This window comes from Bidens hawaiensis, unplaced genomic scaffold (assembly GCF_021521415.1).
Source record: "Bidens hawaiensis isolate Kalapana, Puna unplaced genomic scaffold, B.hawaiensis_p1.1 tig00002507_1, whole genome shotgun sequence".
NCBI classification, from domain to species: Eukaryota; Viridiplantae; Streptophyta; class Magnoliopsida; order Asterales; family Asteraceae; genus Bidens; species Bidens hawaiensis.
The window spans coordinates 1804227-1818175 of record NW_027491137.1 but is presented as its reverse complement, the minus strand read 5'-3'; the positions used below and the strand labels follow the sequence as shown (position 1 = coordinate 1818175).

The following is a 13949-nucleotide window of genomic DNA, read 5'->3' as shown; positions in this document are numbered from 1 at the left end:
TGTATGCGTGCTTAACCGAGGAAAAATTATTTAGTATTTATTTATTTAATCGTTTATTATTCCTCTAATGTTTTATATCTATAACTTTTAAACTAAATTATGAATGTTGTTTACAAAAAACATGAACTCGCTCAGCTCAAGCTAACTTGTGTGTATGCTAGTTTGACTTTCAGGTTAAGGATTGGAGGTTACTGCTTGGACGTCCTGGAGACTACTCGGACAGTTGAAGGCATTTCTAGTCGAGGACTTTAAATATAACGAACTTATTTTTATTGTTGACTTTGGGCACATTTTCCCCGGTTTTGGGATTTTGATATTTGATTGTTTTTCGCTGCTTGTTACTCTAGACTGGTTTGATAAAATAAAGTCAATTTGATTTTTTATTTTAGAAAATTTTGGATATGTTGACCAACTGTTTGACTCCCGGGTTTTGGGTCTTACAATTATAGGCATGTATTTATAGGGTTTAGACAATCGTTTAGGCCGCAATTCGTTCTAATGTCAAATCCTAGAAAATTAGCTGTCAATTACTCAATTAAAACGATGTTTAGAAGCGTATTTGGTAGGTTAACGTGTAGACATGATCAATTCCGTCATTCCCGGCAAGGTTTAAGGATCAAGAAAGTAAGGGGATAAGCCGACGAGATGAAGGAGGAGGAATGAGTTTGAAACATAACTTGTTGTTTGGTCCCTTGTGTTTGAGTGTGGAAACAAAAGAGGGTAAAACTTTAATTAAGGATGGATTTTGCATATTTGTGATGGTTCTAATGTTTTATTAATACACGAAGTTAACCCGGGTGACGCGTAATGAAATAAATGATCAAAGACTAATTAAAATAATAAATTTATTGATTTAATTAAATAAAAATGGCTCGAATAATAAAATAACATAAAGAAAATTTTATACAGATTGGGTTTTCGGGTCCGAAAATTGGCAAATGCTACAATATAGGAAATTTTTTTATCATTTTTTTGATGTTGATGTTGAGTGGTGAAGTGGATTTTATTTTTTATTTTTAAATTTTAATATAACTAACTTTTTATTTTATTTTTAAATTTAACTACATATATTGCAAATTTCGCCCCCCCCCCCCCCCCCCCCCCGCCTTATCCTTCATTTCTTTCTTGACGCACAAAAAATCGGAGAGACTCGATTTGAAGATTTAGTGACCCAATTTGAGAAAACATTGTTTGAGTGACCTAATTTAAACACTTTTGAAACTTGGTTACTATTCTATGACATTTTTCCTTATTTTAAAGACAATTGTACGATAGTTGTTCCTTAACAATGTATGATAAGCTTATTGTTTTTTGTATTTAACTAATTATTAAATAGTATTTATTTCATCAATTACCCGTATAGTACACGAGTCTCGAACTAGTATGTGTGTGTATAACAATATTTTAGATATACACACACCAACAAAAACTATAATGCAGAGAAATGTGTTTTTGTGTTGTAATGCTGTTAGTATTGTAGCTAAATTATGTTGTAAAACTAAATTTAATCATGGGCTCATCGTTGTTTGGTCATAATGGATAAACTTTGGGCGTAGAGTCAGTTAGATCACACACATGAAAATTGTTGCCATAAGTGATATTTTGGATCTAGAAATGCTGAAAATAGGTTTGGCTAATTTTATGTTAACTTCCTCGTTTCAATAAATAAATAAGTGAATAAGTATTTCGAATTTGTTTTAGTCATCATGCTGTGAGGCGTCAATTAAATTAATTTAGATAATATGTTGAAGCATGGATAATATTAAGAGGGTTTAGTGGACTTAAGAGTGATTTGGACCCAAAAATCTTTGGACTTAGCCTATTTAAACCCCTAAACCCTAATTTCTATCCTTATCCTCTCCAATCATTATCACATATCATAAACACACAAATTCCCGGTACACACATTCCATTCAAGATTCATTTGTCCAAATCTCCAAGATATATCATAAATAAATCAAAGTTTATCTTTTTCTTACATTTTCATCTCGTTTTAACATTTATAAAATAATTAAAAGAAAAACCCAAAAAATGAGTCTTATAAGTTGGAAACAGAGTGAAACCATAATAGCCGAACATAAATGAGCTCGAAATGAACCCGATTGTGAAGTGTTGGATCTCGGTTAAGAATTTTGGGGCAAACATAACTGATCATGACGATTAAAGAAACCCGAAACAGGTTCGTGAGAACGTGTTTCGAAACCCGGGACTCGAACCCAAAAAGGGGCTGAAGTGAAGCCAAGAATGGCTCGAGTTGCAGGGGAATCAGGTCTCAGTAAGGCTCGTTACCTCGTGCGACTCAGCTAAACCCTTAGGCGAATCAAATCCGCGACGTTAAGACCCGAACCAAACGAACTACGAAACCCAAACCGTACAAAGGATTCGTTAAACCCGTCAGATCTGAACCCTTATTAACCAAACCCAACGAACCAGGTGCAACCCGAAACCCTGTGCGAACCAGATCTGGAAATCGTCGTGCGAACCCGGGATTTCGCATCCCGTGCGAAGGGGTGATTTCGCATCCCAGGCGAAGGAGCGATTTCGCATCCCATGCGAAGAACCATGTGCGAACTTCCTCGTGCGACGCGAATTAGACGGCCAAACAACTCGAGCCGTATGGGATGGATGGTTGAACTCGATTGGAAATCAAGAAACAAGTAAAAAGAATGAGCTAAACCCCAGCCCAAGTAGCGTCTCCATCACCTAACCTGTTCCTTCTCGCCGTCGCCTATATGGCCGGAAACTGAAGGGAGGACGGCGGCTCCGGTGAGAGAGGGAAAGAGGAGGAGGAAGAGTAATGGGGGGAGGGGTTGTTAAGTACCGGGTTTTATAATTAGGGTTGAGGGGGGGGTGTTTGGTAAATGGAATAAGGGTAGGGGTGTTTGGTAATAATAATAATAATAATAATAATAATAATAGTAAAAGGAATAAATAAATAATAATAATAATAATAGGATAAGAAACCAAATGGGACCCAAACCCGAGACCTGACCCGAGTGAGACCTGTGACCCGACTCGTTTAAAGACCTGTGACCCGCCCCAAATAAAGGAATGTGAGTTGAAGATTAACCAAACACAAGAGCCCACTCGTTAAAGAAATAAAATTATTTATGGAGTTAAGTATAGACCCGACACGACCCGAACTCGCTTACGGAAACATAAACTTGTAAATGCGTTGAGAACGTGAGTAAATACTAATGAAGTGAATATAATATAAATATATAATAACAATGAATAAGTTAAGTATATTAAATTAATATGAACGGATAAAGAAGGTTACGTGACGGTTCAGTTAATTTAACGGTTAACCCCGTTAACTCAAGAAAATAAATAATAAACAAATATAGGGAATTAATACGTGTACATTGTTAAACAGTTAGCCGCGCACGGCTCAAGAAGGGAATTACTATTAATTGTGAACGTAACAGGATCCATGTGAGTTCTAGCCCCTTTTATGTGTTATGTTTTCGGGGCTGTGTGCATACTACGATGTGTTTAGATTTATAAACTTAACTTGAATGGTAAGTGTATATTAGATATATGTTTGCGTACGAATGTGAATGTTATGGATTGATTAACTAGCATGCACGTAACTGTTATATTGGTTATGATTGAAAGAAGTAGAAAGAAAATGTAACGAAGGTAGAATGGTATGGTAAGTTAGAGGGCACCGAGCCCTAATTATAACCGAGGTATGTAGGGCACTGGACCCTTATAATATCCAAGGTAAGTAGGGACTGGACGCTGAGGATATCCAAGGTATGTAGGACACCGGATCCTTATTAATTTCGAGGTACAGTAGAAACTCGATAAATTAATACTCGATTATTTAATAAACTCTCTAATATAATATTTTTTTCCGGTCCTGACTCGGGGATATGGTGCTAAATTAATAATTCGCTAAAATTATAAGATAATACATTTTTGATAATTTCTTTAGACCCCATATAAAATATAAATTAATAATTCCTTATATATAGCATATTACATGAATGATTTATGAAGGTTTCTTGAAAAATGACTCAATTGTCTTTTGTTTTTTGTTGAAATCAATTTCCCCTTAAATCTCGTCTCTAATTTTCCTTAGCATGGTAAGAACTTCTGGTGTTGTTTTCTCATAGCTCAACAAGAAATTGTTCAATGTGATTGCCGCTTTAATAGCTTCGTTTCGAGAAGGGGGCTCCATTGTAGAACTTTCATCATCTTCTTCATCAATATCATCTTTATTAATTCCAATAACGCTTTCAATAATTTTTTCATCAGTCAACAACTGTGCAACTACATTTTCTTCTGGGCGAGTCAGAACATCTTCGACATCCATTGCATTGCGATAACCCAACTCTTTGATCAAATTCTGGAGTTCTTGAGTGCTTTCACCACTTTCATCTGAGTTCTCAAAAGTCATGTTATCTGTTGATCGAAGTTTACAATGACGAAAGCAGTTCGCGATTGTATTTGCATGAGCATCCACAATCCATGCTGAAATTGCAAGATTCATTGCATCTAATACATTTAGTTTTGCTGGATTTGGAACCCCTAATTCATAACCCTCCAAAAGACTTCTATAAAATCGACGACGATAATGCATCTTAAAAGCTTCTAGTTTCTTAGGCTCGGGCTCCTTGGTTATATAAATTAATAATTATTAATTTATCGATTAATTAATAACTCTTTTAATTAATAAATTTTGGTGGTCCCAAGTGTATTATTTTATAAAGTTTCTACCGTATGTAGGGTCTGAACCCTTATAATATCCAAGGTATGTAGGACACCGGATTCTTATTAGTTCCGAGGTATGTAGGGTCTGGACCCTTATAATATCCAAGGTAAGTGAGGACCGGATCTTTATAGTATCCGAGGTATGTAATTAGCAAGAAGTATAAATGTATGAATGTATGTTTAATTAATAGAGGAACATGTAAGTATTAATACGTATCTTCGGACGCGTATTAATAAGTAAGTGAATGCATTGTATGTTAATTAACTAAAACTCACTCAACGTAGCTGACTTTTAGTATGCACACAGGCGAGTAGAATGAGGCAAGTTGCTTGATGAGGACACGTGGTAATAAGAGGAAGACTGGCATTGCTATGATGAAGACACCCGTGTCAATTATGTTTTATGTTTAAGACTTATGTTGTGTTATTTTAAGACAAGATGTTTATGTTATGTATGAATGGTTGACTTTTATATTTCCGCGAAATGTTTCAATTAACTCTGATTTTACGAATTATGTGAATGAGTAAATCCAACCAACTAGAAAGTAGAGCACCCAGGTTGGGGGCCTACATTTTAATTTTGTATTTTTGAAATCACCGAAATGAAAGCACGTGACAAGCATGAACTGACGCTATGTGTAGAGGTTGATGTTAAAAAGGGCATGTTAAAGTGTCATGTCACTGTCACGTAATCAGTGAGACTTTGGCTAACCTAGCATAACACGAATGTGCTAGATAGCGTCCCATGTTAACAAGTTGGAAGACCGTGTTTCTTAGAAAATACCCCCTCCAACACCTACTTCTCCTGAATCTCTTCGTTAAAGCCTTGCCAAAGGCATGGATGGCGCCCCATGTTGACGCCCACGTGCTTGTTTTGGTGCGTCCTTAGGCTAAGATGGCATGCTCTTGGCGCCCCACTTCTTATTCACTAAGCACAACCTAAGGATGTTCATTCTAAAAGTTTATAAAAATTTATTAAAAAATGAAACAAAAGTTGAGAATTTGGGGAACAAAAAAAGCACGGTCTTTAAAAGTAAAATACAACTTCGACTAGCAACAGATACAACCGTAAATCACAGCAGATACTTCATATTAAAAACCCTAATGCACGTATCAATGATTAAAATCAAAACAACAAAAGTGTGTTGTTTGTTACTTCAAGATGATATATTTGTAGCAGAGTTGGTATCCAAATTGAACACTAAAGCGGATCAAATGTCAATTATACGTAAGTCTAACATAATTTTATGGGAGGGATGGAGGGAGGGTTATTTTTGGTCTAAGCTTGAGAAGCCTTGGCATTCTTGTAGATCTCATGAGAATTAATAATCTAACTTCTAACTATACCCAAGATCTCATGTTTCAAACTAAAAATGCTTATCAACCTCCACTTAATATGTAATTGTGTTAGATTTCTTAACTTATAAATTATATATTTTTAACTCGCTTATAATTAATACTAGCAACTCGTTAAATATTTATGTCAATATGCAATGCTGTATTCAAAGATGTTCTAGAGATTTATGAATTATAAAATTTTGTTTATTATTATTTATATCTGACAAATCAATAAGATATATTATCATGTATATTATTAAATTTGTTTTTTTATTTTTAACCGCCGCCTATGTATCGCACAGATTCTATCCTAGTTTATATGAATCTTAGTTTATATTATATACCTAGCAATTAAAAAATTGTATATGCGCATGTATAACCTTATAATTAATGATACTAGAAAAATCAGTTTATTACGTTATTTTTGGAAGTGGCATTGAGTCTTCAATCCAACCTAACACATAAGCACTAACCAATCAAACGTGCTATCCCATTTCATCCAATTTAAAAGGAGCACATACATAGCTCAGCCCACTGACGAGCCATTTTTTATTTAAAACTAGCTTTATAACACATGTAATACATGAGATATTCTAAATAATAAATATAAAAGTTTATTTTTAAAGTCAAAAATGACATTTTCAAATCCAAAGCTGATACGATTATATATACATATAGAATGGATACTAATATCAAAATATACATGTAAAATGAGTCTTTCACAATATAAAGTGACTACATTATAGATGTACACATGATATAAATATCTAGTAAACAACATGAATCTAACTAAAGTAACTCCGAATCATCTCGTAAGAAAGTCCAAAACATCAAATTACATACGTGTCAAATCATTGCAATTTGAACTAACTTTCGACACTAAATTACCAAAATACACTTGGTTACAAATTTTGACAAGTTTGACCTATTCAAGTCTAACACTTTCAAAAATCTAAAATTTTCAAAACCAAAACTTATACTGTAACTCAAACAACTCGTTTAGCCCGTAGTCAAAATATGCACCATTTTTTTTCCCAAGTGCGTAAGTAATTTGAATCTGGTGACCCGAACCAACTGCATTTAACTCGAACCCAATATCAAAATCTTATAAATTACCAAAACTACCTTTTGTAGTCAAAAAGATCTGTATTAGCTTTGACCCGTTTAGAACCAGTCTAAAATAGCTCGAGTTAACTTGTTACGTTTGACTACAAAAGTCAAAGTGTAAAAATGCATTTTGGTCAAATCACATGTAGCACCTTCCAAATTATGTGTGTGTGTGTGGGGGGGGGGGGGGGGGGGTCTGCAATTTGCATATCCGTTTCTGCATAATAATAATAAAAAGGCATATATGAAGTCTTAGTGACAATATAGAAATAAGGGTCGTTTTTTTAGTATTTTTATCGTACAGGAAAACAGTGAAAAATGAAGAATCTCATGTGACTACAACCAAGTAATCAAAATTTCAATCAAAGATTCATTTGGCAATCTATCAAACAAGTTGCGTGTTGCGTAATACAAAGAAGAACTTAGAAAATCGAAAGGGCGTAAAAACAGATAAGCTAGACGGATTTAATGTTACAAAGCGTTCAATATTCAACAATCAAAAGCCATATATATTGCCCAACTTCAACGGAAATAATGTCACAAAGCATTCAATATTAAAAATATCAAAAGTCATATATATTGCCCAACTTCGACCCGTTAGAGCATCTTTCATTTTTTTATTCATTATTCTCATTTATTATTATTCTCATATATTTTAATTACGAAAACTATGAAAACCTCAAAGCTATAAGAAAACCAAGAAAACTAACCAATCAATCAAACTTTTTCATTATTTTCATTTATTTTAATTACAAGGTTAAAAATATATGTAAAAGAATACCAACTTAATTAATTCGCGTTGACTCGCCGTCGCAATGCGCTGTTGTTATTATTATTTTAAATATGTTAATTTTTTTGTATTTGGACGTTCACGAATTTATTTGTTTACTAGCAACACCATCATCCTGGCGTAGCATGCCAGATGTGTTACCAAGTAATTTCATAATTGTGGATAATAAGCCGTATCATGTCATTCGTGTTATTCAAATGTTAACATTTAATTATATTACACATATCATGTCATATTATTTACGTTATTGTACAAGTTACATTTAGTCATTTTAAACATGTTGAGTTTGTATAATTCATTTATTAAACACTAGGTTAGCTACCCGTGTAGCACACGGGTTAGAATAAATAAATTTATTTAAATAATAATAAAATGTGAAATACAAAAAAATATGTTCAACCAACCCGTTGACCAAAACTCATGTAATCATAAACTAATTCGACTTGAACCACGTTTGATACTTTAACCGGTTAAAGAAACCCTCTCGTTTAAATTATCATAAACACTGAAAATACTTCAATAGTGAATATGTCTTTTAAGGGTTACAAAGAAAAAACTAGTAATTTAGTAAATAATTATATATATATATATATATATATTCAATAAGTTTAAGTTTATTAAAATTTTAATTTTAAATTAATCTTGCCTCCTCATCAAATAATATTATTTCTTATAAAACCTTAATATTAATTAACTAATATAATATATTTAAAACCTTACTTTTTGAAATTATTATTCAAAATCTACGTAAAAATTGATTACTTATTAAAAACCTAATACTAATAACTAATACACTATACTATATAAAACAAAATAACATATTTATTTTTGTATTACATTTTTTAAATCAGGAAAGAATTATTAAAAAGAAAAAATAAAAGATTAAAAGGAAATAAAATCAAATACAAAATTATTAACAAAAAAGAGAAACGTATTTAATATTACAGAGGGGGGGGGGGATTTTGTAAGGATCACTTTCGTGGTGGCATGTGACATTTAAAAATATTTATTTATTATATAGTACAGATTAAATAAACATTTGAATAATAAGATTATTTTCTTGTTACTTACCAAAAACAAATACAAAAATAAATAAAATTAAAAATCATAAATAATATTTAAAAATATAAAAACAAACAAAATACTTAATATATAATAACTATTTTTATTATAAAATAAAATGAAATTTGTACAACGAATGTTCATAACAGCTTGTTTTTATAGCGTTCTTTAAACTTATATAATTTTTAGAAAACTTTTTGTTATGTATTTGAAAATGCCTAATAAAGAACATTTAATTTAATTAAACTTTATTTTAATTGATAAAAGAAATACCAGTATCATTCATCTCCGTATCATGCAAACTTTTACTTAACACAAAGAAACAAAAGAAAAATCCTTAACAACTCTCGCCATAAACACCACAACTCATTCTATCGACCTCATTTTGGCATGTATTAATTTTGCGATTAACTACCCAAAAGGCGATTGATTGTTCACTAAACAATGCAAGCAACTACACATCAGTCGTGTGATGCGAAGTATATCATCAAAAAGCGTAATGGGTTACAAAACTGGGTTTTGTGAGAGAGTCACGCCGTTTCCAACGTGCCAAGGATAAGGCTAAGAGGTAGTTATATGGCGTGGTAGGCTTTGGTTGGGTTCCGAGCAAGGGGTTTGTCGCATTTATCTAACAAGGGGAGCAGAGAACGAATGATGTTTCTTTTTCTTTTCTTTTTTACAACAAACCACATAAACAATTTATATAGTTTGTAAAATTATGCAGCCATACTTTTAATACTTCTAATATTAAGTGACAAAATTGGAACTTAAAATACGTAAAGATTTGTGTATCTCATAACTATTGTCGAGGTCTATATCTTAAAAGAGAAAGGACAACTTTCTTCATTACATCGTGCTTAGTTTTTTATTTTTTTTAAATTACATAACTGATATTTAGATAATCAATATCAATAGAAGAATCAAAATAGTAAATGATTTTACGTTATACTTACTATTATTTTGCTTGTAACCACGAAATACGAAGTTACCCGAAATACAAAGAATACTAAATAAGTGATAAATATCGGTTTGTGTTTGTCCACAGCCAACAAATGGCAGTTGAGTCTCGTGGCGGGTCAGTTGAGCCTTGTCCACACTAGGTACAACTCTTTATCCACAACGTACCACTTTCCACCCTTATTTCACCCCCTTTTCGCCTACTGACCCACCCACTACCATAACCCTCAACCTCACATACACATACAAACACACACACACTTTATTTTGCTTCACACACACTGAATCTTCAATCTCACCATGTCATTTGATTTCAAGGATAATGAAATTCCGGTTAATCAGAATCCAAACCAGTATCAGGATTCCGGCTCGGAATCGGCGTTTATTGGCTCATGGAGTTCAACTTCATCGTCTTCGTTCTTAACACCGTCGTTTGGATCGGAGCTTGACTCGTACGACGCAGATCTAGATGATTCCGGCGGCGACGAGTTCATTGCTGAGTTAACTCGGCGAATGGCGGATTACATGCTTGACGAGAACGAGGACGACGACGTGTTGATTGAAAATCAGTCTACGAAGCAGTTCCAGGTTTTTCGGAAACCCTAGGTTTACGTATACTACTGTTTGTTTGTTAATTGAAAATATGAAGTTATATACTTACTCGTTGTGTGTTTCGTTTCAGGAACCGACTCGCCGGAGTTACGCCGATACGGTGAAGAAATCGATCGCCAGAGTTCAGCCGGAGCAAAGTGTTACGAGAAATGAACTATCACAGCCTCCAATTCAAGTATGAATTATTGAATTAGAGAATTTAATGCACAAAGCCGACGATTAATTGGCCTCTGTTTGTTGTGTAGATGTATAAGGTGGAGAATCAGCCGCGAGTTGGAGGACGAGTCAGGAAGGGGAAGATGAGTGAGTCGACTCAGCACGTGTGTAGTAACAGAAGTGGTTATAGTTATAGAGGAGGTGGTAAGGAGTTTGCTAATGGCGGCGGAAAGGGGTTTCATCAACGGGGTGGGTCGGGTATGAGGGCTATATTTCTCGGGTCGGGTTCTCGGAACGTGATGAGTGGGACCGGCGTTTTCTTGCCTCGCTCATCCACAGACGCAGCCGATCATAGCCGCAAAAAGTCAGGTACGTCACTTGAGATTACTTTTTCTCTTTTTATATTTTTTTACTACTTATCGTCATTCATCTTTAATTAATCTATTAATTTGTTTTCTTTTATTTTTAATTAAATAATATTTTTTTATAGTTATATCATTATCTTTTATCTTTTCTTTTTCTCAACTCATAAGTACCGGTCTGGTACCTGTACCGATTTAGTATCATCAGTACTGAATCGGTACCAAAATTTTGAGTTTCGGTACTGTATTTTTCGAATTTTCTACCTTCAATACCGGTACTTTGAAGATTTCGGTACCGGTACCAAAAATTTGTAATTCATGAAACGTGTTTATCCAAATTTACTCATAAGCAGCAATATTTTTTATCTCATTAACTCATAACTAATTACAATCACCTTATATACAATATAAAGAATCCACTCACTCAAACATAGAAGACCTGCTATAGTAATAATGAAAAATAAGAATTAGTTGTTAAAAAAGTTAATATATCATATCATATTTTTATTGCGTAACAGCTAAAAACCATAATTTCATCTATTTAAACTAATCACTTTATTTAATTTAATTGTCAATTAAGTAAAAGTCTTACTTAATCATCAACTAATAACATAACGCATTTTAAATATCTAAAGAAGTTTTAGATATTTATTAAAAAAGCCTTCATTATTTTTTGTGGCATAGTACTATAATTGTCCAGCAAAAAGGAATATTATCAAATACAACTGTTTTTTAAAACATTTATGGCCTTTCATTTAAATTTGCATTAGGATAACAGTATATTGATCATATTATACATAGTATTCCCTATAATGAATGAATATGGTATTTTTAAATAATTTTAATGTATATATTCGATATTAATTTGTGTGTTCATTAAATATGATATTAAACAAGTTTTTATGTAAATTTGTCTATTTATTTAAGTAGTAGCTAGACAATTGCTAGTTTGATTTAGTAACAAAAATTTATCTTATAATTAAATGGTTGTGGTATCTAGTCTTATTACGTGGGGAGAAAAAAAAGGTAAATTTTGGAGACAAGTTGAATAGTTGATAAACTTAATTGATGGTTGAAATAATGTGATTTTTTTAATTTAACATAAGCCTTGGTAAATAGAATAATAATTTTGGAAGAGATAAGATGTCCTTTTGATTCCATGTGCGGCTAGGATTCTAACCATTGACTTTTTTATTCTATATGTATATTCTGAAATATTCAAGATTCATTATTTGGCTCAAGATTCTTTTCTTATTTCCTTTGTTGCCACCCCATATGGTGGGACACCAATACTCTTTTAACTCTTTTCGTGTCGTCATTATTTGTTTTTATTTATTTATTTATTTATCTATTTATTAACATTTAATTTTGATAATTTTGGGTTAAACCCGCGTCAAAAAGTTGTTGAGAAATTTGAACTAATCAAACCAAACTATCGGTTGGTTTCATCTTTCATGTTTGTTGAGCATTTGAAAATTTTTAATTTTCTACACGGTTTACCTAACTAAAAGTCTAAAACTTTTAAGTTGTATAGTACTGTAACATATTAATAATTGACATGTATTAAATTTATTTTATAGCAAAACAAATTTGAATAAATAACAAGTTAAATTTACACATGTGATGAGCTAATTTGTAACACAATATAATATACCATTGGTGTTTTTATATTAGTAGGAGTTACAAAAAAATCAAATTCGACTACGTGTTTTGAAAAACTAAAAAGCTGTTAAGGAAACTAATCCAATGATCACCTATATAGAAAGTGAAGATTTAGAAATACTATTAATGGGTGTGTAAGTGCGTTAGCTAGCTATTCGAAATACATTAATTAAGTCAGATGAATAAGGTGATTATAGCACTCGTTTGTACTTTTAATAAGAACAAGTGGTTAGTTTTATATTGGGAATGAAAACGAAAGAGAGTGTTAATACGTCATAGATGGTTGGTGTTATTTGGTTGTGTTGTCAAAATCGTATTTGGGCAAATATGTAAATTTATATGTTACTTATAAAAACATGCCAAACAATTGTAGGTTGTTCAACTGTACTTGTTCCGACCAGAGTATTACAAGCATTAGAACAACACTTCAACAACATTGAGTCCCTTTCGCAGACGAATAACGTAGCAACTCAGACTCATCATGGTAGATTATTATTATTATTATTATTATTATTTAAACTGCCAACTACATTAATAATAATATTAATATTAAGTCGATGCTTATGCTACAGTTAACAAGGAGAAGATGCAAACAGAAGAGTCGGTATCAGTGGATCATCAAGATTCAAAACTCCCTCAAGATTGGATTTATTGATAATAAATAATAATCATCATAATGATGAATGGATTGGTTTTCTAATAAAGTGAAGGGTATTGTGGTTCAAAAATAAAATAAAATAATAACAATGATAATAATGGTATTGTAAAGTGTCGGTCGCTTTGTTTCAAGGGGTCACCATATTGTAAATTGTTATGGTGGTCTACTTGTAAAATAAATAACGTGACAATGTTGTATGTGATATCAAGATGGGCTGAAAATAAGCACTTTTAGAAATGAATGAAAAAATAAAAAAAAATATGTATGTTTGTTTGTCTCATACAATTATATGCAGTTGTCTCATCTCATTATATAGTTTTAACCATATATTTTAACTAAACAATATTATTTACAAAATTTACTTCTAACTTTTTTCTAAAAATATGATCATTCTTCATCTTCATCTTTATATTCTTTTATATTTCATTTTCTTTCTTACTTACATTCTTTAGATACAAACTACAATGCTTGTGGTAAAGGCTAAAAATGAACCTTTATATTATAGAGGTATAAAGGCTAAAATTGC

At 32.3% G+C, this 13949-nt stretch overlaps 1 protein-coding gene across 1 annotated transcript; it reads left to right on the top strand.

Moving 5' to 3' along the window:
• Positions 1 to 9961: 9961 nt before the first annotated feature.
• LOC143619800 (uncharacterized) lies at positions 9962 to 13420 on the top strand. Its single transcript, XM_077091646.1, has 5 exons — positions 9962 to 10561; positions 10656 to 10760; positions 10831 to 11110; positions 13139 to 13249; positions 13338 to 13420. The coding sequence occupies exons 1-5, from the start codon at positions 10274 to 10276 to the stop codon at positions 13418 to 13420; spliced, it is 867 nt and encodes a 288-aa protein (XP_076947761.1). The 5' UTR covers positions 9962 to 10273.
• The last annotated feature ends 529 nt before the right edge of the window (positions 13421 to 13949 follow it).